Source organism: Myodes glareolus, chromosome 8, assembly GCF_982192425.1.
Source record: "Myodes glareolus chromosome 8, mMyoGla1.1, whole genome shotgun sequence".
NCBI lineage: Eukaryota > Metazoa > Chordata > Mammalia > Rodentia > Cricetidae > Myodes > Myodes glareolus.
This window is the reverse complement of record NC_142033.1, coordinates 71,881,882-71,909,807: the sequence shown is the minus strand read 5'-3', so window position 1 is coordinate 71,909,807 and position 27,926 is coordinate 71,881,882. Positions and strand designations below refer to the sequence as shown.

At 47.0% G+C, this 27,926-nt stretch overlaps 2 protein-coding genes across 3 annotated transcripts; both read right to left on the bottom strand.

The window, feature by feature from the left end:
• Nucleotides 1-299: 299 nt before the first annotated feature.
• Nucleotides 300-13,115, bottom strand: Haus3 (HAUS augmin like complex subunit 3). 2 transcript variants are annotated; one of them, XM_048415031.3, is made up of 5 exons: nucleotides 8,632-13,115; nucleotides 6,577-7,627; nucleotides 5,214-5,653; nucleotides 2,703-2,931; nucleotides 300-630 (listed from the first exon to the last, which is right to left on the bottom strand). In XM_048415031.3, exons 2-5 carry the CDS (start codon nucleotides 7,483-7,485, stop codon nucleotides 397-399), a joined length of 1,812 nt encoding a protein of 603 aa, XP_048270988.3. In that variant the 5' UTR covers nucleotides 7,486-7,627; nucleotides 8,632-13,115; the 3' UTR covers nucleotides 300-396. The 2 variants fall into 2 exon arrangements, with proteins under 2 accessions (XP_048270988.3, XP_085548160.2); XM_085692034.2 differs by lacking the exon at nucleotides 8,632-13,115 and having other exon boundaries at nucleotides 6,577-8,625.
• Nucleotides 13,116-13,246: 131 nt separating this feature from the next.
• Mxd4 (MAX dimerization protein 4) lies at nucleotides 13,247-27,469 on the bottom strand. The gene is made up of 6 exons (XM_085692035.1): nucleotides 27,235-27,469; nucleotides 27,054-27,153; nucleotides 23,859-23,888; nucleotides 18,170-18,284; nucleotides 16,883-17,045; nucleotides 13,247-16,415 (listed from the first exon to the last, which is right to left on the bottom strand). The coding sequence occupies exons 1-6, from the start codon at nucleotides 27,452-27,454 to the stop codon at nucleotides 16,258-16,260; spliced, it is 786 nt and encodes a 261-aa protein (XP_085548161.1). The 5' UTR covers nucleotides 27,455-27,469; the 3' UTR covers nucleotides 13,247-16,257.
• Between the last annotated feature and the right edge of the window lie 457 nt (nucleotides 27,470-27,926).

Sequence of the window (27,926 nt, the reverse complement as noted above, 5' to 3'; positions counted from 1 at the left end):
TCAAATTTTGGAGTATTTAAAAATTTCATATTAGAGAAGATCAACTTGACATTGAATCCATTCAAATAAAATGTTCTGTTGACCTTAAATTTATAACCTTAACAGCATTGAGGCTGATGATATGGGTTAATCACTGCCACTAAGACTGACGACCTGATTTCCATTCCCAGAGCTCTTGTGGTAGAAGAGTAACACAACTCCCGCAAGACGCTCTCACCTCCACACATGTGACATGGTACACACTAATTAATGTACATGACTGCACACATACACATCCCTCCCCACATACTAAGTAAATGTCAAAAGAAAAATTAGTAGTGTTTATTAGAAATAGCATCCTAATAGTTAAAAACTAAAACACAGCAGGCATAGTAAAGATTCAGCTTTGAGAAATCTTCAGTCTTTAAGATCAGAGGTCTTAATCTTTGACTGGTTTTCTAAATTTTCCACAACATCTTTTAGATAGTCTCCATCTTTAAAAAAATATACATATAATTCTCTTTCCACTTGATGCAATTTATTAGTTGCCAAAATTTTTCTTTTTGTCTTCACATCAGCAAGAATATCCGTAAGGAGATGATTTAGTTTATTCAACTTAGATTCAACTCGATGAACATGCTCCATTAACTCCTGAAAAGGGGAGGAAAAAAAGCTTTATTTCAAGAACTTTATCACTAACACCAACTAGAAATTTAAGATGCAACTTAAAAGGAAATTCTATTGAATGAATAACTTCTCATAATCACAATAAAAAGCCCTGTTAGGCTGGAGTGATGACACAGACTCTTAATATAAACACCTGTGAGACAGAGGCAGGACCATCTCTTAGTGCTAGGATAGCCTGATCTGCACAGTTAATTCCAAACCAGCCAGACCTACATAGTGAGATCCTATCTTTAAACAAAGAACTAGAGAAAAACAAAAAGACAGGGCTGAACAGATGGCTCAGTGGACAAAGGCACTTTTTATCAAGCCTGATGACCCAAGTTTGATCCCCCAAATCCATGTTTGAAGTAAATAGACTCCCAATTGTCCTCTGATCGACAGGTGTGTGACCCTTCACACACAAAAATAAATAAATGTAATAAAAAATTAAAATAAAAAAAACAACCCTTAACAGGTTGGGCATGGATGGTGCTCATGTTTACAACACCAACAGTAGGAAAGGTAGGCCAGATTGCTCTAAATTTGAGGCCAGACTGGGATACACAGTTTTTTTCAGATCACAACATTCTGAAACAAAGATGCATCTTATCATGGAGACCATTATGTGGTGGTTTCTGATGGCCAAGCACTCAGAACTGTAATCCCACCACTTGGAGGCAAAGGAAAGACTGTTACAAGTCTATGTTGCAAGTTCTGGTCCAGCAAGGGCTATGTGGTGAGATTCTGTTTGGAATCAAACAAACAGTTTTCCCTAATATTCTTGATGTAGAAAAATGTGTCAATTGTGAATCACAGAACAATTCAGAGCAATTAGGAATTAATCATGAGGCTTTATAAATATTCTACTCATTTTAACTGGCTTATTTTTTTTCCTTTAAAATATGCTCAAGAGTAACACAATGATGGACTAGAGAGACACCTCAGTAGACAATGACATCTACAGCCAAGTCTGACAACCATAATTCAATCCCTGGAAAGATATGGTAGAAAGAAGAGAACCAACTTCTATAAATGGTCCTGATTTCCACCTGTGCATCATGACACTATCACATAACACACAAATAAATGTGATTTTAAAAAAGAGTATGGTGAAAAAATGTCTATAAACATCTAAAAGACCAGTCACTGGGAAACATGTTTAAAACAAAAAAGTTGGGGAATTCCATTAGAAGAAGCATGTACCAATAAGTACACACAGAGATTTTAAAGACAGACGAGCAATCTTCTCTTTGCTGAAATAACAAGTTTTCTTCCCTAATACAAAATCATATCATTTTTATAGTGGCTGAAAACTTTACTTTCAATTATGTACACAACATTCAAAATTATCTGAATTCGTATTAGTAGTTACAAAAAACCATAAGGTTTTGTATGGTGGCATATGCCTGTAATCCTAGAACCTGGAAGATTGTGAGTTGGAGACCAGCATAGGCTATACAACAAGACTCTGTACTCTAAATAAAAACATTTTATATTGGTATAATGGGATAGGGTAATCTTTTCTTCATGATATTTTCTTTTATAAGGAACATTATTTTATTTATTCATTTATTTAATTATTTTATTTATTCATTCATTTATTTACCTACCTACTTACTTACTTATTTTGGTTTTTCAAGACAGGGTTTTTCTGTGTAGCTTTGGAGCCTGTCCTGGCACTTGCTCTGTGAATCAGGCTGGCCTCAAACTCACAGAGATCCGCCTGTCTCTGCCTACTGAGTGCTGGGATTAAAGGCGTGTGCCACCACTGCCTGGCAGAACATTACTTTTTAATGATTTTTTTTATTTGAATAAGTATTTTTGCTTGCATGTATGTATGTGTACCACACATGTGCCTGATACCCACAAAAGCCACGGATGTCAGAACTCCCATAACTAGAGTTACAGATGGTTGTGAGCCACCATGTGGGTGCTAGGAATGAAACACGGGTCCTCTACAAGAGCAGCAAATGCTCTTAACTACTGAGATAGCCCTCCAGCCCCTTACAATAAGCATATTTTTAAAAGCATTTTAAACTTCTTAGGTAAACACTCACCTGATCACAGAGCAATAGCTGGTTCCCTCCGTGATACAAAGCATCACAAAGCATGTCCACATCATTATTCAGTTTGGACAGAAATAAAAACTGTTCTTGAGTAGATACTACCAATTGATCTTGTATTAGAGAAAGATCTTGTTTCAATTTCTCAGCCACTTCCTCCAAGTGTTCATGGGTTATAAACAATTCTTTTTTCTTATTGTCTCCTTCTAAAAGTTGATAAAGCCTAAAATGTAAAATTAAAGAGAAAAATGTTCATGTTAGCAGTTTTCAAAATTATAACCCACCATATTGGGTCATGGATAGTGATAGCTAAGTAACAACTGAAAAGTAGTAATTTGTGTGTTTCTAATATTGAGCAACTGAAACATCACAAGTATAATACTATTCAGAAGAGAGAAATACCTGAATTTGAGCATATGATACAACCCTGTCATCCCAGCACTCAGGAAGCTAAGGCAGGTGCATCATAGGCTCAAGGTTACAGAGCAAATTCAAGGCCAGCAAGATACTATATCAAAAGATAAATGATTCTTTAAAAGAAATATCTAAATTTCCAGTTTCTCCATCATCCCTATTTTAGACACAAACTTCACCTTTATTAGTTTACTTCAAAGCAAGCTTCAGTGATACATCCCAAGAAAACATTTTTATAGAATGCATCTATGACATAGCAGTAGCAGCAATGACCAATAAATGCCTATTGGACAAGATTGTGGCGGGATTAAAAGAGAAAAACTAAAAATGTAAATATTGTAAAAGGTAAACAATTAAGAGCTATATAAATAGCCATTAACAATAAACTTCCTACTTTAATTTGTTCAGTATTTTGGTTGGTAAAAATCCTGATAATTGCTGGGCAGTGGTGGTACACGCCTTTAATACCAGCACTAGGGAGGCAGAGGTACTCAGATCTTTGTGAGTTCAAGGCCAGTCTGGTCTACAGAGCAAGTTCCAGGGCAGGTTCCAAAAAGCTACACAGAAAAACCCTATCTTGAAAAACAAAACAAACAAAAATAAAACAAACAAAAAAAACCCTGATAATTAATAAGACCATTTCACTTAATGGCAGAAAATCCATCAGCCTATAAGACAAAAGAAAAATCTAAAGCAACATGTCACACCTTCCTTATAAAAAGACATTTTATCTTTTACTTATACATACACCAGTATATAGCTTGCTCTCTTCACATACCCAAATCTTAACAGACTATAAAGGTGGTTGAAATTCAAAGTTGCCAATTACAATCCGGAGAATATAACTACACAATTACACATTAGCACGTTTACATGAACCATGATGTTGATGGCAAACCCTAAAATTAAAACAATGAGGCAACCCTAAGTCATTCATTTTACTAATAAACAAAATGATTTAGTGTATATTATTCTAATCCTGCAGAAAAATGAAGAATAGGATACAAATTATGTGTTTGTGTGGGTGGGTGTGCACCTGTGTGCACATGTGCACAGGGAGGCCAGGGGTTGATGTTGGGGCTCTTCCTCAAACACTGTCTCATTTTTTACCAAAGTCTCTCACAAACCTGAGTTCACCTATTCAGTGAAACTGGCTGGCCAGCAAGCACTAGGGATTCTTTCTCCTCTACCTCTCCAGTGTAGAGATGACAGGAGTGTGCCACTGCACCTGGCTTTTTTATGTAATTTCTGGGATCAAATTCAGGTTAAGTTTGTACACAAGTACTTCAGTGACTGAACTATCTCCTTAGCCCTGTCTCCCTGCCAATCCTTTCTTTCTTTAAAATACAAAGTCTCATTGTGCAACTCAGGCTGCCCTAGAATTCTTGCTATGTAGCCCAAACTGACCTCAAATTCAAGATTCTCCTGTCCCAGCTTCCAAAAAGTTAAAATTAAGGTATAATCCCATCACTACACAGAATTTAAAACACAAGTGTTTTCTGAACATTCTTTTTCTACAGCCCACGATGGCCTCAAACGTAGGATCTTTCTATACCAGCCTGTTAGGTACTAGGATTACAGATATGAGTCACTACACTGAACAGAATACAGACTTTTAAAGTCTGCATTCTTTAGTCTTTTAATTCCAGTATCTTGGTATCATCAATTACTTAGATAACCAGGAAAGTCTAGCTTTCACTTTGAGTGCTCTACCTCACCAGACAGGGAATAAAGTTTTCCGCTCTATTACCACCTTCCCCAAATACAATCAATATTGTGCCTGGCAATACCTATGATATAAAGCTGTATTCAAATGTCCTGTCCCAAATCTAAAATAAAGTAAATAATGGTGTCTAAGTGGGAATAAATGTTTTATTAGTTTATTCCTACAACTCATTGACTTCAGCTCTAAAGTGGCTACATTCAGACCTAACATGAACAGAAAGGGAACAAAAATTGTTTAAGATAAAAGAAAAGCAGAAAGGCCAATCTAAGTACAAGTAATTTTTTTAACCTTTACAATTTCTGTTCAAATTCTCTTGTATCTTACACAAATAAAAAAATATTAAGAAAGCAATGACATATGCATACCTATGAGTAGAATAATCTTTAGTGTTGATGGGAGTCCTGGAGTTTAACTGCTCAGATGCTGACGGATCTGTTATCGTTGCTAAATGCTGACAGAGCACCACGTTTCTTTGACTAAGTTGTTGAACCAAATTTTTAAGTTGCCGATACGTATCCCAATGTCTTCTCAACTCAATTTCATAGGATAACTGTACAAGCTCAAATGAGGCCTTCTGCTTTATCAACTGATTTAAAACTAACTCTTGTCTTGCTGTATAACAATCTTGTTTAGCAATCTGCAGATCAAAATCTCCCTTTACAACTGGCATGTTCAATAACTGGGCATTCTCTTTTACTACAGCAGGCAAAATTTTGTCTTTCATATGGGTGATTTGTTCTTCAAGTTTTAGAATCTCATGGTTCAAGCTAGAAATTTTAGCATCCAAATTTTCTTTATCAACAGCCTACACAAAAAAAAGCAATAACATTTTAAATTATAGGTTTAAATTTTTATTTTAAAATTATTTTCACTTTTTTTGTTTTAAGTGGTCAGATAATATGCTCACTGAATAAAAACTAACTTATTAGTATAATCCAAAACTAATTTTAAAAGAGAAGATATTGGACTAAGTCAAGAGAAAAGTCAGCATGAACTACTGAACTTCAGTGCTTTTACATTAAATATGCATGCAGTAATAGCTAACTAGGAGATCTATTATCTTGATCATAACTTTATCGGTATATTAGTCACTGACAGCAAATGAAGATTTTAGTTTTTCTTAAACTATCTCAATAGGTATTAGTGCATCGGCTGATTCCAGCACACACTTCTTTTATTATTTCAAATTTTTGTCTCTTGCAGTAACTAATTTAATGTAAGTATTCATTCTGATTCAGAAAAACCTACATTTTTATTCAACTATCTGATGATTATATTATTAAGAAAGCAAGCTTCCCAAGAGTACAAATGAATAACTGTAATAGATCTTCACATTCTCAACAAGAGGAATTTATTTCACTGAATCCAGAACTTTTGACTTCTCCTCAGAGAAATAAGGCAGAACACCCACAAACAAGCATATATCATAAATGACATATATCATAAAATGGAAACCCAGTTTAATCTATATTTGAAATGACACAAATTTCAAGTTCATAATGCAAATTAAGGCATTTTTGTTCAGAATTAATCAGGTAGTATGACTGAGGATAAAATTACTAAGTTCTGGTAATATGATTAATAATATTTTTGTATGAAATACACACTGCAAATAAGTACTGAGAAAACAAAATTAAATTCAATTTCTCCTTTCTAAAGTAGTAGCAATATTAAACCTTATGTTTCTAACAATTAAAATACAAATTCAGTCTTATTTCTTATGTTTACCTCACTGGTTAGGCTATGAAGATTCTCTTCTGCCCATTTTACACTTGACTTCATGCTCAAATTACTTGCTTTCAGGTATAAGATCTGTTGTTGGGCACAGATGTATGCTACTTGCAGCCTAGCCATCTCCAGTTGTCTCTCCCCAAGGATTTCTTCATTATCACAAATAGATGATGTTTGTATGTCTAAGAGTTGAAAATTTTCTTCATTTGAAGTTTCAACTACTTCATGTATACCCTGAAAGAACTGTTTTTTGGTATATAAGGTTAAGGCTGCTGTGCTTTGCTCTTCTTGGCTTATATATTTTTCCAAGGGAAATTGAGATAACAATACCATTGGATTCGTCCCTTGACCCAAATTAGAATCTCTGAAGAATATCATCAAATTATTAACTCCATCAGTAAGAACTTGAAGTTCATTACTGAGTTTAGTGTTCACAGCATCTAGGAATCCTTGACTTTGTTTTAGCTTCTTAGCAGTTTCCTCTTGTTTAGCATTTAATGCCAGAGATTTGTAACTAGTTTCAGAAGTCATTAACTGGTATTTATTCCGTCGCTGAATTTTTAAGTTATACAATTTCTGCAGAATTTGAACCTCATCTTCTAATTTCTGAATCTCTTTGTCATCCAGTGTAGGTGTCTTCAAATCAAAAGTTTTACACGTTCTAAGAACTTCATCCAATGCCGTTCCTTCTAGGATGGGCTTGCCTGATCTTTGAAGAATGCTGAAAGCTTCCAATTCTTTTTCAGACAATACATTCTGTTCATTAACATTCCCACAAAACCATTTCAGAAATGACTGATCTTCACCAGTCTCAAACAGCCAGTCAAAATCTTCTCCATTAAGAGTATCAGCTTTAGGATAACCAATTTTTTTCAGTGTTTCCACAAATTCCTTTCCACAACTCATGGTTTAACTACCCTTCCCCTGTTTCTTATATTTGATATGAATCTATGGTAATTGTCTTTAAGAACTAAGTTCAAACAGAAAAAAACATGTTTACACTAAGTCCATGGAAGAAGGGGGAAAATACAATCTATAATGTGCTTTCCTAGAGGGGAAAAAAACAAGTATTAGACTACAAATAAGTCAAATGCACTTTAAATACACAGATAATTTTATCAGATGCCATCAGGAAACTATTTAAATGAAAGGCAGGTGCAGGTTCGTTATCTGATGAAAATGGAGCAAAACATTAGCTACTAGGGCGCTGCTTAGAACACTGCAACAGTAATGAAAACCCGATTAATGAAAATATAACAATAAAAATCTTATTTTTCCAATGACGAAATTATTTAAAATGCACTATATTTTGTAAAATAATAGTTATGTCCCACTGTCGTTTCTAGTTAAGAAACAGAAATATGCCACTTTTTAAAAGATCAACTGAATATTTACATCAATCAGCATTCATCAGGTTCAAATGACTCAATCTCCAGACATAACCAGCCTAATGCAGAGAAAACCAGGGCAAACTGACAAGTTTCAAAGTAACCAGTCATCAAGCAAAAAGTATTATTTTCACCAAGGCACAATGATCGATGACTTGAGCCAAACGAAGGTCAGTGGCAATGGCAGGCCGTACAAATCTCGATACATTTGACACTCTGATAGCAAAATCTCTGGGTTGGCTTTTGTTTGTTTCTGGAGTAACCAGTTCCGGATCCCTAATAAAACACACCCACAAAACCACAGAATTGCTGCTTTTTAAAAGATGCATAAAGGGCCGGGCAGTGGTGGCGTACGCCTTTAATCCCAGCATTCTGGAGGCAGAGGCAGGTGGATGCCTGTGAGTTCGAAGCCAGGCTGGTTTACAGAGTGAGTTCCAGGATAGCTAGGGCTGTTACACTGAGAAACCCTGACTCGAAAAGCAAAACAAGCAAACAAAAAGATGCATAAAGGATAGGGACATATTTGGGGTTTAACGCTTGCCTGGTATGATTGAGGCCTTGGGTTTTATCCGCAGCACTCGGAAAAAAACAATTTACCAACCCCAGCCGGATGACTGGCCACGCACCCTCAGTCCCGGCACGAAGCCTCAGCCTCCCGCCGTACCTCTATTGGCTATCCGAACCTCAAGCTGGCTGCAGGAGGGTAGCGGCGGCCCCGCCAACCCCGAACTGGAACCCCTCACCTCCGGCGGCTCCCGCGGGCGCTGTCAGCGGCCTCTAACAGCGCGCGTTGCAGTGCCTCACGGGAGTGCCGGGACGCGCACGCGCAGATAGCAACAGCGACGATGTCTGCGCAGGCGTGGTATCGCGGAGAGGCTGAGGAGGAACAGCTGACCTGCCCCACCCCCTGCCTGCTTGGAGCCAAGAGCCAGCTGATTGGCTCTTCTGCCAGACGCTGCCCTTTAACTCCGCCCCCAGCCCGCCGTCCTTCCCGTTAGGCTCAAGCGGAGCGGTTTCCTCGCTGGAGACTCCGCCCTCTCCCCGCCCCACCCTGAAGTTGATGTTTGGGGTTCTTTGGGCTGTGCGCTGCACAGTGAACCAGGCTTCTCTCGTTCAGTTAGGCCTCCTAGCCTAAGGATGGCTCTTAATCTTCGACACCTCTAGGGATCAGAAGCCTGAGACCGAAAGACCCCTCCCCGCGGCACGGTGACCTAACGGGGTGCTAGCAACAGATCTCTTGCTGTGTAGGATTATTGGCTATAGATTCTTTTACAATAGTTGTTGAGCAAAAGTACTTAACTCCCAAGGCCTAGCTGACTTCCTCCACGATCCCATCTTCAAAATATCAAACTGGAAAGCACGTAAGTTTGGAGAGCTGTGGAAGGAATGCATTCAACTCGAAAGTACAGACATTCTGAGGCTGCTAGGATAGCCACAGTCGTTCGATGGAAGGCAGAAAGCTGAAATACGGCTAAGTGATGCAAGCCTGCTTAATGGCTTATGGTCCCAGAAAACTGCCCTTTGGCATTGGTAACAACGTGTTCGTATGGGACAGCATTTGTTCATTTTTCTACCAGACAAACTGCATTTGCAATTTACCAATCTCTTGTAAGATGACATATAAATTTGCAAGGTGTAGGCTTTGATCATTAGAAAACAGTACTCCTCTCCTCCGGTCACAAATGAGGTGGTTTATCAAAGTTCTAGGCTAGCTGCTACTAGGTAGAATTCTTTCTGCATTGCCCCCCTCCCCAACTTATCTGTTAAGAGTTATTTATTTATTTGAATAATGTTATGAGTGCTCTGTTTGCATGCATGCCTTTATATCAGAAGAGGGCTAGGGATTGATCTCAGGACCTCTGCAAGAGCACACAGTTCTCTTAACCGCTGAGCCGACTCTCCAGCTCCCTGCTTGTTTTGGTTTTTAAGACAAGGATTTCTACATGGCCCAGACTGGGCTTCAATTCAAGATTCTCTTACTTTAGCATCCCCAAGTGCTGGGGTCATAGGTATGAATTATGCTGCCCAGCTCTTAATGTTTTTAAAGAGAGAAAAACTAACGATCTAGCAGATAATTAATTAGAGTTAAAGACATTTACTATTAATTCTTGTTTCACTTTTTAATCCTCTTTTTGAAAGCCAATAAAATCTAGGAGTAAATAAAAACAAACATTACTGGGGGAAAGTTCTCAGAATGGTGCCTAACCTGGAATTAGGAAATCAGGGAACAGGCCAAGAAGGACCCCTGGTGTCAAGCTGGAGGTAGGGGCTCAGCAGGGAGCTGGTGTTGAGTGGGTTTTGGCCAGAGGAAGTGCAGGCAGTGCTTTTGGAAAATTTTGCTGAGGAGGCAAAGACTGAGAGAAAAAGAGCCAAATGACACAAGATGAGGGGGTGGGAATGCAGGGCTAAGAGGGTTTTTTGGTTTTGTTTTGTTTTAAAATGGGAGGAACTTGGAGATATTTATAGATTGTGAGGAAGAACTCAGAGGAGACAAAATTAAGGATGGCAGAAAGACAAAAGGCTACTTTGCTCAGGATGAGGTCCCCCAAAGCAGGAGGCACAACCTGGAACCCTGGAGACCTTCCAGAAAACCCACTTTTCTTAGTGACTCCTGGGCAGTTCCAGGCCCCCAACTCTCCATTTTGAGTTACTTATCAGAGCTATTTGTTTGAAAGGTGTTTATGAGGCCATAAGAAGTCATAAAAATATAGAGATTAGAACAGGATCAGGACCCTGAGTACAAACGACAAACACAATGGGGTTAATTATACAGATCTGGGAAGTTTTCCGGGAATTGGATTAAAAATTTAAGAAGGCAAGTATGTTAAACTTATTTCAAGACAAGCTTGTTTTCTACTCAAAATCAGTTGTGGTTTTAATGGGGTCAGAAGGTAAGGGAAGCCAGGAGCTGATCTCGCCTAAGCAAGCCTGTGAGAATGTCACGGATGAAACAAACCTAACTGCAGGGCCGGGAGGGACAGTCTTTGCTGCTTGCTTTTTCTACTTCTTGGCTGAAGTTTCACTCTCCTGTCATCAATATTTAAAAAGTAGTTTATGTTTTAGAGAGTATATTTTCAGGCAGTTTTAAAACTTCGTATATCAACTGTGATGCTAAAGGTTGATTTTGGGCGCAATTTAATGGAAGTGAAGAGACCTATTCTCCAAACAACATGGAGATGGGGCTGTTTGGAAGCAAGGGAGTGACTTCCTCAGACATGTGTTAGCTTGATTCTACATTTTTTTTCAAATACAAAAGGTCTGAGAAAGCTGGCACTGGACAACTCAGGAATGGGTAAAGGCAAGGGAACTCCAGGAGCTGGCAGATCCCTGGGGGCTGTCAGCCAGTGAGATGTGGCCTGGCAGCTTCTTCCTATTTGTCTTGTTCTTCCAGAAGAAAGCTGACTTTCCACAGGCCGTGGAGTCGGGGAAGGGGAGATTTCTTCTCATGGTGTTTACACTCATGTGAGAAAGGTGAAAACTCAGTACCAAACTGAGGAGCATTTGAGTCAGCACCACCAGGAAGGGGTCACCATGGTGGTGGGTAGGAACAGGCACCTTTGAAGCTGGAAGCTGATAACAAGAGGCCTGGTGGAGTCTAGGGGCCAGAGCAGTCCGGGACCTTAGGTAGGCTGAGAGGCTCATATCTGTTGAGGAAGACTGTGATGACAGCCACTGCAGCTCCCTTCCCAGGCCAGTGGTATAACTCTGGAAAAATCCAGAGCTCCTGTGCTCCAGCTGTCTAGCTAAAGACTGGAAAAAGAAGCTATGCAATGTCCCACTAGCGATTAGTCTATATGAGTCCACCACCTAACTGATGCAGCCAGAATCTCAGCAACCATGTGACAGATAGGGACAAAGGACTCGGGGCTCACTTGCAGAGGAGACTGGGCTTGAACTAACCATGAGATCCAAAATGAGATGGTAAGGACAAAGGGCTAAGTTGAAGGTAGGCTGGGCTGAGGTAAAGAGCGGGAGCTAGCAGGCATTTAATTCTAGGGAGGAAGGGAAGAACAGCAGGGCCATCTTGGAGCCACTCTGACTGCCAAGAAGGAAGTAGGCAAGTGTTCAGACTCATGCAGGGGTCTCACATGGGGGCAAACATGAAGATATATAGGGATGGTCCTAGGGAGGTGTCTGGTGGGACTGGACATGCCAGGAAAGCTATGGATGGAGAATTAATTTCCTGTGAGACTGACCCAGTATGACTATAGCAGGTGCTAATCATGCTAAGTATTTAGCACAGACCCTGGCGCCCACCGTCCCAATAGGAAGTGGTAGTAGGGTAGGCTCAAACCACAGTATTTGGGATTTAAATGTTCATATTAACATCAACATCCAAATTGTACCAATTCTGGGGTCCCAATTGTGTTCACATGAAAAAACACCTTTTTCTGAGTAACCTTCAACTGCCTCAAAGGCTGTCCACTCCCACTCCTTCCCAACAGAAGGCAGGGGTGCACATATTCAGGAATCCAGAGCCCACTGTTGCCTGCTGGGAGGGCTGATACCTCCCCAAGATTCCTGGTTCCACCCTAAAACTTTCTATCAGGTACCACTAGGCCATCTCCAATGTGTTCTACAGAGGGTTTGGTGTGGTGACATCTTGCTCTCTGGAAGTCCTGATCCATTCCCTCTATGGTGTTCAAGGTGGCAAATTCTTAAAGGAGGGAGGACAGCTGAGTCCCTAAGGACAAGGGCCAGGATTCCTGTGAATGGACTGAAGCCTCCCCATAGGAGGTGGAATGTCAGGGGCATTGTCCTGTTTCCCCATCCTGTGTGTTCTAACAACTCCCAGCTGCTTCTGTGAGGGCAGCTCAGAAGCCTAAGTCCCCATGCTAGCACTGAGCACAGCTGGACACACTTCCACCTCAGCACAGTAGGGACTGAGGGCAGAAGCTATGCCGGAGTCACTGTGAGGATAGTGGGATGGGCCTAGGGATTGGTCCTTGAAGGTGTAGCCCGAGGGAGATCCAGCAACTTCCCTGTAGAGGGCACCTGATCAGCATAGCACCCTTAAGGATGGAGCTGTCTTTGGGCCCACAGTGTCCTAGTCCACAAAAGGGTAAAACCACAAGACCAACAACAAGACACCTGGCACAGAGTAGGGTGTGTGGTACTTCTACCCGTGTCTTCATGGATCTGGCCAGGAAACAGAAGTTGTAGATGTGAAAGCTGGTTCCCAAAGGCCAGGATGAGCCAAGCTCCAGTGAGTCAGGCCCTCTAGCTGAAGCTGGAGGGAAAGAAAAGCAAGGAGACAGAAAGAACTAGAAACCAGAAGATGAGGTATAAAAATCTGTATTTATATTACAATGACAGAATGACACAGCACAGCCCCATCTGTCAGACAGCTGGGATGGGGGTCCCATTCCACTTCGCAGCTCAGGCCCCCTGTGTAGTCACATACTCTGGCACGGAACCTGCCCTAGTGCCCTAGTTTAGAGGCCTGAGCTAACTTACTTGCTGGCCTGGAGTCAAGACCCTCTGTGCAGACACAAGAGGTGGGAGGCTAGCTGACCCAACAGAGGCAGGGAAGGCTTGGGCACACAGAAGGGTAGGGGTTGTCCAGCCACAGTTTGGTGCACAACTCCCTCTGCCTAGAAAGGCAGGCTCAAGCACCTGCAGGACAGGACTGCAGAGGCAGGCCTAGGGCCTATACAGAGACATAACCTCTGTCTCCTCTCCTGCCAGACCAGCTGGGCCTGCAACAGGATGGTGGGTCTGGTACATCTGGACCACCTCCCAGGAAGGAGACCCAAGCCTGAGCCTGGAGTTCCAGACTCTGTTATGGAGCACCACATGGCTCGCATGGTCAGGTGCAGGAGGAGGACATAAGCAGCAGCTATTTTGGTCCAGATTTCTTTCTGCAGACACACAATAGCCTTGGCTGAATCCTATGACCACTCGCAATGGCCATACTGTGCAAACGGTAGAGAGCAGGAAAAGGAGTAATGGATATATAACTCTTAGCACCAGCCCCCATGCCTATGGACCACCCCTCACATGTCTGCTAGTAGGAGAGGCAGCTGGCTAGCACCCCTGGGTGACTGAGGAGGCCAACTCCCAGGCTACATAGGAACCATAGCCTGAAAAGGCAAAGGGCTGAGCTGCCATAAAATTCAGCCAAGGGGGCCAGTCTGGTCACCAGGAGTGGACTCTGCTGGCAAGGGTGGAAGCAGAATCTAAGGTGCTGGAGATGGAGCAGGGAGTTGATGATAACAAGAATTCAGGGCACATCAGGAGCCCTGAATCAAGAGCTTTAAACATAGCTCTGCTCTGTCCTGTGCTAAGGGTGGGTGTGCTCAAAACAAGTGCCCAGGGGACATGCTTAGGTAGACACTGATGCCCAGTGGACTGGAAATGTTGACAGGACCAGCTTACTAAGATGTGGGCTATCCTTCTAGTCCATGGACTCCTACCCAGGCTTGCTCTCTACCTGTCATCTTGACTACCCCTGGGGCAGGCTCTATGCCAGAACTGTTTCCAGGAACTTCATTCCGCCTATTAGTAGGCCACCCACCCTAGGATGTTCACTGGCATGACTGAAGATAAACAAGGAATTTCCCCCACAGTTTGGAAATTGTTTATGAATGCACCAGAGAAGGTGGCAGGCGCTGCTGTGGGCCAGCACATAGCCACGACCCAAATATTGCTGTGTGGTGTCACTAGAGCACTTCTAGCATTGAAAGGCCAATGGAAGCCTCCTAGCCAGGTCTGCACCACCTCCAGAAGAACTGTGTTTGTCAGCTGCCCATGGCTGACACTCCAGGTCCTTGCCAAGGCCCAAAGAAAAGGCCCCAGGCCAGCAGGCCTGCTGTCCCTAAACTTTCAAGCACAGCCACCCTGCCGGTTACCAGGGAGGCACCATTGGAGGCCAGGTCATAGCCCTGCAGGATACAAAAATCAGCCACGGGAGCCACACAGGCATGCATATGTCCCTCCCAGGAGGCTGGAGCTGTGGGAAAGCAGTGAAGGGGCACCTGCCAGCAGGCCTGGTGCATCCCATAAGCCACAGGAACATGCTGGTGGCAGTAGGTGGGGTGAAACAGGGGACACAAGGCACACTATGACGATATGACAGAAGATGGGTCCCTGAGACGCTGGGTCGCTCCCACCCCTCAGCAAACAAGGACACAACAATGGCTAGGAAAATAGAGTACAAAAATCTCATACAGGAAATAGAGGCGGCACACACTGATGTCCCTTGGCGAGTCTTCAGAGCTTTTTTCTCTTTTTAAAAATGTTTCTGCTTTGTGTTTTGGGTAAAGCCTCTGCCAGCTGAGGCTGCCCAGGGCAGGACTTGTGAGGCCCCTTCTGGGAGCTCCCTGTCAAACTTTTTTTTTCTTTTTTCTTTTCTTAAGAAAGGGAGATGAGAAAGTTTGGAGGACCCAGTGGTTTCAGCTTGCCACCCAGCTTATTCCAGTCCCCTGCCAGAAGAAAGGCCCTATCTATTTCCTGTGCAAACTAGACAGAGACGTTTGGGCTGGCACAGGTGAGCAGGGGCCTGAGTGAGAGTCAGGCACAGGCTTGGGGGCCATCATTTCCAAGTGACCTCAGGCCAACTATCTCAGGACATACATTCTCTGATGTCCATGTGTCTGTGATTGTGGGTGTGAGCCTAGGCGTGTGTATATACATCTGATGGTCCTAATAGAGCATAAGCCACCTAAGTTGGTATGAGGTGGTTCAGCCAGACCCCCAAGAGCATCCCCCTGGCTCCTGACACAAAGGAAAAGGATCCCACCCACCTGCTCCAGATGCTCACCCAAACCCTGCCCTTCACAAATCTCTCTGTCCACACCTCAGGAGCCTGTGTGGACCAACAGATGAATGGATGGACAGCTGCGCCCGTCTGCCTTCCGTTCTTTCTTCCTTTCCTTTCCTTCTCAGTCCACTCCTCTCTCCTGGGATCCGATGCTGGGGTTCAAGCTCCCCATGGTGGTCATTAAGGCCCCTACACGGATCCTGCCGAGATTTGCAGCAATGACATTTAATACTTCTGGAATGATTAGGAATCTGAGAACAGATTGTGGGCAACTATGCTGGGCTCCAGATGTGAGAGCCTCACCCTACTTCCCTGCTGGGCTCTTGCCCTGCGGGAAGGGGCAGGCTGTTTGAGTCCTGACCAAAGGGTGGGCAGGCAGAGGCGGGCAGACCAGGCAGCAGCTGGAGCTTCGAGAATGGCACAGCAGTAGGCTCATGACGAGGCTGGCTTCAGTTAAGGGAGGCAGGTAGGCTGAGACGCTTGGCTAGGTGGGCAGGCAGGTGGGTCAAGAAGCAAAGGACATAGAGCCTACGAAAGGCCAGGGCAGCCAGGCCTCCTGCAAGGGTGCCCATAGCTGCTGTCGCTGCAGCCACTGCTCTGTAGGCTGTAGTGGTCATCGGCATCACTGTTGCTGCCAACACTGTCCAGCTCCCCAGGGCCAAATTCCATGCCCTCTATATCTACCTCTGAGAGAACAGAGAGAGGATGGGTCAGGGTGGCCCCTTCCCAGGAAACCAGCTCCCTTCCAAATTAGAGCTCATGGTTCCCTTTTATGGAAGTGGAGGCTGGGGTTGGGGAAAGATAAGGGAGGTCCTCTGAGGTGGAAGATGCTAGGATGGCTCCAGCCAAAGTCTTGGGTTATGAACCCAAACTCTGCAGCATGCTAACTAGAGGTGAATCATTTTCTGCCTTCACAGAGTCAGGTCATGAACCTCTGTGCCTCACTGTCTTCTTCCCACCCTTTCTTCATGCAAGACTGAGAAATTATCGTAGTACTGCCAGCAGTTAGTTCAGGTGGTGTGGGCACCTTGTCATCACCAACATCACTCTCTCCCTAGGTGCTTCCTTGTCCCTCTGGAACTTTGGTGATACCCATACCCAGAGGCCAGGGTTGGGCTGTCCGAGCTCCTACCTTGCTTGCCTGGGCACTCACCTTGCTCTGAGTCGTCTGTGGACACAGCAGAACCAGTGCTGTCTGTGCGCACACGCTCTACACTCTGCACTGATAGTTGCTCTAGGCGTCGCTTGAGGAAGCGATGCTCCCGCTGCAGCTGCTCCTTGATGCTTAGTGCCCTACGGTCCTGCTCCTCCAGTTTCTAGGGATAGAAGGTGGTCTGTGAGTCCATAGCCAAGATGGAATAACTTCCCTTGGGTATAAATACAGAAGCTTTACAGATAGGATCCTTACCAATAAAATGACTTGCTAGACAGAACCACAGGACACCCAGCCAAAGGCTTAATATGCCCTTCCTCACCCCAGCAAGGTGACTACTCAGCCTGGTCTTTCACTCTTAGCCTGTTAACCAGCTGTAGAATGCCCAGTGTTACTGGACAGCCCCAGGAAGTGGAGACATGTGTGGGTCTCAAGACCTGGTACAGTGCCATCCAAACTTTGGCAGACCCCTCCCTCCAACCCTACTCATGAGAGCTCCACCTACCCAAGACTGGGCGTTCACTGGGTACCTGCAGCATTTGAGCATGGAAGAGCAGTGGGGAAATGGTACGGAGGACGCCTGCAAGCAGGCCTTGTGTATCTCTAAGGCACAGACCTTCCTACCTTTGTAAACCTTCCTGTGTGGGGCCCACCTGGGACACTGCTATTCTGTTAAAACCCCAGGGTCTTGGATATAACTTTCAAAGCTATTGACGCCTGACCTGTGAGTCCACACCTATAAAGCAGAGGAGCCCTTTTGACAGGAAAGACCTACCCTGGTTGACTCAAATTTCCCAAGAACACTAAATAAGCAACCGTCAGTCTGGTCTGAAGGCCTTAGGAGACTGTGTCAGGTAAATCCCCCTAAGCCTAGTCCCACACCAACTCCCAAGTCTCCACCACTCCTCCCACCTCCCTTTAGATGTTGTCTACTCCCAGTCTGACTATGAAGGCATACAATGTCGCCTTGCCCCTCTCCTAACTCCACCTTTCCTTCCAGCCGCTGCTCCTTCACAGCCCAGTGTTACAGAGAACTATAACACTGTACCAGCCTGGGACCTGACCTGTCCAGCCAACTGTACTGTCTCCTTGCCAAACACCACTCAACAAAACCTAACACAAGGCATGTAGCCTCTACACCACCCACCAGCTCCTGCTGGGTCTCCCCATAAATTCCTGACAAGCACCTGCTAGGTGACTCCACCACCCACCTCCAGGTCCTCTGAACCAATGGATGGCTTGGGGGACACCAGGGTGGCTTGAGAGCAGAGGGCACAGCATGCTTACCTTGATGTGCATCTTGGCACGCTTCAGGAGGCTCAGAGTGGTGTGGCGTGTGCTGTCAGGGCCCAGGGGTACCAGCTGCTTGAGCTGTTCCAGGTAGAGCCTGAGTTTAGCTCGTCTGAAAGAGCCAGAGACAGACTATCAAGCTAGGCAGCAAACCCCACAGAACTATGACAGATGTGGCTGGCAGAAGGTGGGAAGTGGCCAGCCAAGCCCCTCCACAGGCCCCAGTATTTCTGCAGGCCTGCCTCTTGACCTGGAAGTTGCCCCAGACTCTGCCTCGGGGCTCAAGTATCTATCTTCTTCTCCAGGAATTCCCTCCTGGTCTGGATAACACATCTCATCAGGAGTAGCCTGTCACAGGTACCTCTGTGGATATGGTGTCCATGTGGTTCCACGGGGCCTAAGACTCTGCCCTGCACAGTGTGCTCTAGTCACTCCTGTCCTCATAAAAGCATGAGTAGATAAGGTCAAGGGAGGCCGCGGACCAGTTCTCTCTGCTGGTTTGTGGTCTCACTGGAAATTACATCATTCCAGACTTCTGTTCCTGTATCCATTTCTGTGGATCTATTTTCTCACAAAACTGGAACCATAGTCACAGCACTTGTTCACACGCTGGAGAGATTTTCTGCCTGGTCTGTGGGTGCAGCTAAGTTCAATTCCAGAGGCTATCTCTGACATTACCGTGCTAACAGGGACTGCTGCTGCATCTGCACATCCACCTGCCAGTAGCTGCAGGAAACCAGTATTCTGAGATACCCAGTTATGGAGCTAGCTAGGCCCCATATACCCAGTTATGAAGCTAGCCAGGCCCCATATACCCAGTTATGGAGCTAGCCAGGCCCCACTGGAAGTAAAGTGGTTTCCAAGTCAGTATGGCTTGCTTTGGACACATTCTTAAAAGTGCAACTTGCAAGTCAACTGGCCTGACATGACCAGTGCCTACATATACTCCTCTTTATTTTTTTTTTAAATTTATTTATTTATCATATATACAGTGTTCTGCCGATCTGTATGCTTGCTAGCCAGAAGAGGGCACCAGATCTTATTACAGATGGCTGTGAGCCACCATGTGGTTTCTGGGAATTGAACTCAGGACCTCTGGAAGAGCAGTCACTGCTCTTAACCTCTGAGCCATCTCTCCAGCCCCATATACTCCTCTTTAACAGTGTTTTGTTTTGCTTTTTTAATTTGCTTGTCTGTTTTCTAGAGAGAGAGAAAGAAGGTGTGTGTGGAGTTGGATGGTGGGGAGGTAGGGAAGATCTAGGAGGAAACGGGAGGAGAAGCCATAGTTAGAATATATTGTGTAAGAAAAAAAATCTATTTTCAATTAAGAAAAGAGTGGCACCATGCTGAAAGTCTCTTTTTCATATCTGTTCCCTAGTCACGGAGCCCAAGCATCCCCACAGATTCCCTCAATCCTAGGAGATCATGGAAGGCAGAATGCAGGAACAGACATCTCTTGAATAGAGAAGGGGGCCCTTGGATACAGGAAGAGACCATAGAGAGATGTTAACAGTCATACATAGGGAGCGAGGGTGCCACCCATGGCCATTATGCCTTTCAAACTGTACTCATTGCTGACAAAGCACTTTCCTGCCTAGCATCCTGGCCCAGCACCCTAAGGCCTAGAGGTCCTTTTGGTGAACTGGAGTTAGACCTTTGGAAGAACTTCTTAAAAACAGGACTGAGAGTGGGCTTAGCCAGGAGGCCTGGTGTGAGTGAGAGTGTGTAAGTCCCTGACTCTGCCTCAAGGCTAGAGGATCTTCAATCTCACCATACATAGATTCCTAGCTCCATACTACTGCATACATGGTTACCCGCCCAGAGTCCATATCTCAGCGTCATTGCTTCAGGCACAGTGAGAATCCAACCCTAGGAACTGAAGGGACTAGAAAACAGAGCTAGGCTAGGGAGCAGAGAAGCACCATTGGGATTTGACAGGAGGAGTGGCCATGGAGTCTTCTCACCAGGTGTACTTGTTACACAGCAAATAGCAATTCACACAACCCATTATCTAATCATGTCAGCGGCAATGGCTTTTTGGTAACTGATAGAAAGTGCAATTTGACAAGAAACAAGGAATTCCTAAGTTCCCTGCCCCAGAGATGACCACACTGTCATCTTTTGGTGTATCTATCTTTCCAGTTCATGAGTGTCAAGTGAAAACACTAGGATACAGAACCACATATGTGACAAGTGACCCACTTCTGTTTAAAAAATAAAAAAGAGCAGACGCACACAGAGACTCCACAGAACACAATGAAGCACGGGAAGCAGGCATCTCCAGGGATGCGGCTGGCAACGTTTATTTCTTTAGCTTTGTGCTCTTCTGTATTTTCCAGGTTTTCTATGTTTTAAAAATCCCACATTTAGTTTTACAATCAGAGAAAGACATGTTTGTACAAGAAAGAAACACAGCTGAAAGACAAATAACAGTAGAAACGCATTTGCAATACATATAAAAGACAAAACAGTTAGTATTAGTGATATTTTGAGCTCATACACATCAAAAATAAAGAATACTGCCTTCACATAACAATGAGCAAAGGACACAAACAGGCAAGGCGCAGAAAACAAAGGGCAACTCTGACATGAAAACAGACTCCATCCCATGAGCAGTCAGGAAATGAAAACTCAAACAAGCAGATGCTCGTTTTCTCCTTTGTACCAACTAGAATGTAAAGAGGTAGCTGGAACTTACTTGGACAGTACATGGGGACCTGTCACAGGTCCTGTGGGAGACTCACCATTGGCTTTGGCCCACATCACAGACCAGTACTTCTACATCTAGAATTTGGGTGCTACAGAACCATCCCTGGGCATCTGAAGACTCAACTCAACAATACTCAGGTCAGAGGGAACCTGGGAAGGCTAGGGGCACATGGACACAGGTCTGCAGCACTTCCATGGTATTGGGTGAAGGATCCAGGTAGGGAGAGTGGGTAACAAGAGCCCCTTATCATTTCAGGGGCTCCGAGCGAACAGGATAAGGTCTCTGGGAGGGGGATCCAGGGAGTTCATGAATAATACTTTAGAAAAAGGTATTTCTTCAAGAGATGAAGACAAGTCACCTGATCATACACAAGCAATGTAAAAGTAATAAATCAACCCAAACTCAGAAGAGTGCATACCCTGGTGTAAGCCTATGGTTGTTGAGGACATGTGGGGAAGGTCCCCACCCCCTATTCTGAGCACCACAGTCCTGGAGTCTAGGATGCTCTGGGACCTCACCAAATCCTCCCTAAAGCCACTATAGTGCAGACCCAACACCAGCACTCACTGTTATCCCTAAGTAAACTTGTTAAACCCCTGCACTTCTAAAAGAGGCAGAACTGGCCCTAGAAACCCTACATTAGTATCAGCAATGGCCCCATCTCTTCTTACAGCCCAGCCTCTTTACAATGCCACACCTAACTTCTCACTGAAAACCTCTACTCCTCAAAGGAAGGCCCAAGAGCTGGGGGCGGGGAGCTTGGCTCTATGTCAGGATTTCCAGCACATGTGGGTCAGAGCTTTGACTGCATAGCAGAGGTAAGTTCCAGGCCAAGATACTGGGAAAAATGGCAGTGAGGAATTCTCCTATATTCAGCAGCGTGGGACAAGGGACCCCTACTCTCTTCTATTTATCACCATCTTCTGTTGTTGCTAACAAGCGTGTTCCTGACATGACTGCGTCAGGCACTTGCTGGCTGCCATGCAAGAGCATGTCAAGGCTCAACAACCATCTCTGTGCCTGGTTTAGGGTTGGGGAGTAGCTAAGGGCTTAGACCTGCCTGCGCTGTGAGCATACTGGGACACTCAAGGAGTGCTAAGGGTTAGGAAGAACATCTAGAGCTCTCACCAATACTAGCCAAGACCGAAGACTAGAGCTGAGCCTAGGAAGGTTGCCATGCCGAGGTCAGCAGCAAGTGCTAGACTTGGCCACTCTAACAGAGCTACTGACCTATAGGGGTAGTGGGCCTACAGCTGTCTGAGTACTATTCAAAGCTCCAAAAGGGGAAGTCCCACAGGCCTACCTGAGTCTCTCTGAAGGACACTTCCAGTGAAGGCCAAGGCCATGTCCAGGGTATGCCTCTTATGGCCTGCTGGGCAGCTAGCCAGGTATTTCCTTCCTTCCTCGGGACAACACACAAGCCCTTCCTTCAGTCAGCAGCCAGGAACACCTGGCATCGATCTCAGGTCAGCTACGGCAAGCCATAACTGATGTCCCTACCAGGGCCCAAGCCCTAGGCCTGTGGGCTACTCAGAGCTCTCTACATCTATGACCTGATTAGCTAGGTAGAAAGACCCTACCCTAAACTTGGTGGCAGAGAGACCCAGGATGCCCAAACCACTTTTACCCCATCTTAAATTAAGGGCCTCCATGAGACCCAGTCTAACTAGGCTTGAGGAAGATGGCAGAGATCAAGGCCAAGGTCAATGGATGTCTACAGAGGCTGGAGGTCAAACCTTCCCAGAGGTTTCCATACCCTTACTACCCATGCTTCCCTCAATGGCATTCCCTATCCATCCTCCCAAACACTGCTTCCAGGAAGCCCTCACTATAGGCCAGGATACTATGCCTAGGTCTGGACAAGGTTGGCTGGTCTCTTCTGACCTAGGAGCAACCCCTAGCCTGCCTCACACTGGCTTCCATCCCTGTGGCCTGGCCCCTTGGGAACCCCCCAACCACACACAGCCAGTGCAGGAAGTGCATCTCCTCTGGGAACATGGTGTTCTGTCCCTGCCCAGTCACCCGCCCCAACCAGAGCCCTGAATCCCGGGAGAGCGGAAGTTGGCGCTGCACTGGGCGCAGACATGGGGGAGGGGGAGGGAAAGAACTGGCTGGGCTCCAGACTTTCCCAGTGCACCCAGGAGGGCTCATCTGGGATGCAGAGTTACACACCCCACCCCCTAAACACCAAGAAGGCAAGACAGAACTGGTCCATTCTATAGATAGGAGCAGAGGTCAGGATGGCGCTATTGCCTAGAGTCTCTCAGGGGCTATCCCTGGTCCTTGCACCAGGGCTACTGCTTATGGGGCTGCCTAGCCTAAAATACCTCTACTTCCACTTAGGCTGCTGCTAGCAGTCACAAGTAGCCCCTTTGCCTCTCACCTCCCAGGGCTCAGCCACACCATGTCATTGGCAGAGGGAAGACACAAATGACAAGCAGCCTCAGGGGCCACCAGCCATCCCAGGAGCTGACTGGAGCCTGGGTGCAGGGAGAGTGCCTGGGCCTGCTGCCCTCTGGATGCTCTCCCAGGCACGCAGAGCATGACACCTCCTTAGAAAGCAGGCCCCAAAAGCCACAGAGGTGAGGGGAAGGGCTGAATGTGCTAGAAAGGCCACTGTACTGAGAGCTGAAACAGAGTTTCCAGAGGGGCTTAGGCACACCGAATCACACTCAAGTCCTCTTCTGGGAGCAAAGTCAGAGTGCTACCAGTGCAAGGAGCTGAGCTTCGAGTTTTTGGTACCTGCCAGTTCTCATCCCGGGCTAAAGGCCAAAGAATAGGGCCTGGACCAAGCTCTTGCCTGCCAAGCTAAAATGTCTGAAAACAGACCCTAGACCCCTCTAGAACCGATCTTTCCAGAGCCTAGCGCATAGCCTGGCAACCCAGACAGGTCAGGGCAGCGAAAGCACCCCCTCAGTGTCGGGGTTGGGGGTAGTTACATCCAGTAGCTCACATGGGAATGGGGATGTCACTTACCTGTGCTTTTCTAGTTCGTTGTGTGAAGACCTGTTTAGAGAGAGAGAGAGAGACAGGGCTCACTTCAAGGCCTAATAACCAGAGCACAAATAACAGAGGCTCTTTGTAGAGAGCCAGGAGCCCTCACACAGTGGCTAGGAGGGTCTAGGTCCAGGATATCTCTGGATGCTGAGAGCTAGGGCAGGTGCACAGCTGCCTACCAAAGGCTAGGATAACCCCATACTAAATTGTGAGAATTGGGACTCGCAGATACCCAGCCATCTTCCTTCTCTGCTCCCCTTTCTCTCAGGCCAGCTGTGTCCTTAAAAGCAACACAAGCCATGCAGAGAACCAGTGGCAGTCTGAGCATGTATCACAAAGGCCAGGCCCTCAGGAGACGAGATGATCCTGTCCTCCCACGGCCACTCTGTCACACAGATACAAACATCCAAGACAAAGCTGTTACAGCCAAGTCACTTCTCAGGGGCATTTGTAAGATACTGATGCTTTCTGGGCCTGTGGGTACAAAGCACCATTCCCACTTCTCTCAGGAGCTGCATTATGGCAGAACACGTCACCCTGAGTCCAAGTTTATCTCCCCTGGGAACAGGGACCCCAAGGACTGCTTGAGCCCCACTGGCCAACCTCACTAAGATCAGAGCAGATTTCTGAACACCACAGGTGCCATGCAGGCTTCCAAGTGACTCTGTCAATCTAAGGGCATGTCACAAGTCAACAAGGGCTTCTAGGTCCCAGGCCTGCTGCACAAATGAGTGGAAAGCTCAGGACACACCCAGACCAAGTCCCTCCCTGTGTTTCTGCTGGCCACTGCCCACCTGTTCCTTCTACTGCTGCTGCTCCAGATCTTGGATCTGGTATCTTTCACCAAAAAGTGTTTATGCTCTGCCTGCTCCATCAGGGAACTAGGTCACCATCTTCCCTCAACTCTTGCTGATTCCTGGGCTCCACTGTGCAGTTTCCAGGGTCTTCAAAGACCTGCTAGTCACCTGGGCTGGACCAGCACCTCAGGATCCCCCATGAACCAATCAGAGCCAAGAAGGCTGCACAGAAGCTGCTCACTGGCCTTGGGCCTTCAGCTCAAACTGAAGTCTGACTAGGTCTGTAGGTCTGCTAGTTTGTGTAGGAGGCTGGGGTCAGCAGGGGCCTTCAGTGTTGAGCAGTCCCCCACCTCCTGACCAAAGGATGACCCTTGTCTTGGTTCCCAACCCTGGACTGGAGGGCCACTCCTCAACAGCATGAGGGATGGCCTTTCTTGGAACTCTCCCTGCATTCAGAGATCCTGTAGGGGAGCTTGTCACACAGGTTCTAGAAGCACCTGTGCCTGAGGAGAGGCCACGGTTGTGCCAGGTGCTGTCTGGGCACCACCTTGATCTGATCCCCTCTGCTTATCTTCTCGAAGAATGTGACCCTGAAAGGCTAGCTCTAAGCCCCTCCCATGGAGTCACTGGGGGCCATCAGCGACCTACCTAGAGTCCATGTCAATCACAGAGCTGCTGTGTCCTTACCTTAGTGCGTCCCTCCTGTCCTCCTCTTGCCCTAGGTTGCTATCCACAAGTCTGCCTTTCAATGTGCCAGGGCACAGAAGCCTTACAGGTTCAGAAATGCCCTTCCACATCTGGGATCCCAACTTCTCAATTGAGCAGGGACTGGGGAGGGAAGGGCTATGCCTGCCACCCCTAAGGCCTTAGGCTTTGAGGGAGTACATTCTGTCCAAGGAAGCTTTAGGAGAAGTGCACCCAAGTCAGGGATGCTCTCTGTATCCCCTGCCCCTTGCACCCAGGTCTCCATCCCAGCAGTAGGTGGAAGCCTAGGAACTCACCCAGTAATAGGGGACAGAGGTGGTTAGGTGGCCCTAGGCAAGTAACTGAATCTGTCTATGCCTTGGTTTCCTCAGTTGTAAAATTAAGTTCAAAATAAGGCTTCTTAGTAAATTTTTTATTTATGTGCATTGCACTGATGTTCTGTCTGCATGTGTGTCTGTGTGAGGGTGTCAGGTACCCTGGAACTGGAGTTACAGACAGTTGAATGATTCCATGAAGGTACTGGAAATTGAGACCAGGTCCTCTGCTGAGTTAACTGCTGATCCATCTCTCCAGCCCCCCAAATAAGGCTTCTTTTATAATGCTAGGTCAGATTGCTTACTTGTGCATATGGCTGCAGCATTTGAGTGTCTCTGCTACTGGTCCTATTACCTGTGGTTACTCCATGCCACAGGAACCTGAACTCCCAACCTAGGTTTTGGGCAGACAGAATCAGGGTCCACGCCATCCCACTGTGGAAGCCTGGGGCAGTGGGGCCTCCAACACACTTATGGCCTTCTCAACAGCCCAAAGCAGAAGACCAAGGGCTGGGACTCAGGCAGTTGGAAATTCAACCAATTCCTTGCCAGGCCTAGGACACCACAAAAATGGGTCCTTGTGCCAGGCTCTCTGTTTCCCAAGAACAGGCAGGCCACAGGAATGAGCCGCACCCTCTGCCAGGGGCTCCTGAAGCCCCCAGCCTGCCAGGGAAGCTCCCAGACTGACCACACAGGAGTGGCTGGGCCAAGGCTGACCCCTAGACACTGTCAGGTGTGCCACGATCCCCACTGCAGCCAGGAGAGTGGAACCCTTAGGAGTCCTAGCCATACCTAAACCCCAACTTCAGGGCTTCCTCCAAGTACTAGGCCAAGGCAAAGAGAGGAGTAGTGGGGCTTTGGTACTGTTGGTAGAAATAGCTCCCTGCAGCTCTTCACCACAAGGCCAGCCCTGCACTTGTAGTTAGGAGTTTCCCTGTCAGTTGGCTGTGCATGACCGGTGGGTATCCAGGGAGGGGTCTCTGTCCAAGCTCCTGGGGGTAAGGTGCTGGGCCTAAAAGCAAAGCCAGCTTTAGAAGTGCAAGGGAGGGAGGAGTCCCCAGTTCGGCCCTAGGTGGGGAACAGCGGCCAGCACCAACTGACAGCTCCTCTCCAGTCTGGAAAAGTCCAGAAGGGCTCTGGGCGAGCGCGGGCGCTGTACGCGTGGCACTGTTTACGGCGGCGGGAGGCGCGGCCGCGGGAAGATGGCGACGCGCGGGCGGGGCCGGCACCTCCTCCAGGCCGGCCGCCCGGGTGCGCGCAGAACTGCGCTGGGGACGCGGAGAGGACGGGGACAGTCGGGCGGGGCCGACCCGAGCTGGCTGGGCACAGCGCGCGGGGGTGGGGGGTGGGGGCGGTACCTGTTGTTTGGGGCCTTGCGCACCAGGCTGGCCGTCTTTGTTTTCTTCCTGGTGAAGTCGCCGTCGAAGGGCAGCACGGAGGCGTAGCCGTGCTCGGCCTCTGCGGGACAGACCGTGCGGTCAGCGGCCCCCCGCACCCGCCCGCCGCCCGCCCACCCTGGCACAAAGGGTCGCAGGCTACCTCGGTCTCTACGCTCCAGGTACTCGGCCGCCTCCAACAGCAGCAGCAGGGAATTCAGCTCCATCCTGCCGCCCGCGCACGGGACGGCGGCGGCAGCTGCCCGGCGCGCTTCTGCCGGCTCTGCTCGCCGCACGCCCCGCGCCTGGCGGCACACCAGTCCGACTCGCAGACTCCAGCGCTGGACCGCCACCCTCCGCCTCGGGCCCTCAAATTGACACATAAGGCGAGCGGCGGTCGCCACAGCCAATCGGTGTGGGATCTCTGGCCTAGGGGGCGGGTCCTAGGCCAACCTTGGCCAATGGTAACTGGCCAAACGCCTCGGGCAGGGCTGAGAATGTTGACAGATGCGAAGCTTGGCTGGGATAGGCTGGCCCCAGTAGTAACAATTTAGAAGCCCAAGCTTAGCAACAGCACGTGGTGGCCCGGCCCCGGTGCTCGCTGACTGGAGGCCGACGTGCATGTTAAGTAGGCGTTGCACACCGATTGGGCCAGATAGGTCTATGTAAATTGCGGCCGCGGACCAATGGTCGGCCACGGGGCGTGGGGCCAATGAGGGCCCCGGGGCAGGACGCGTTGCCGAGAGGAAGCACAGCGCGGTGGGACCGCTGCCCGGCCTACGCTGGGGCCAGGAGGACGTGGACCGTGTCTCGGGAGACACCCCGCAGGATGCGCTGCGGACACGCGCCCCGGCG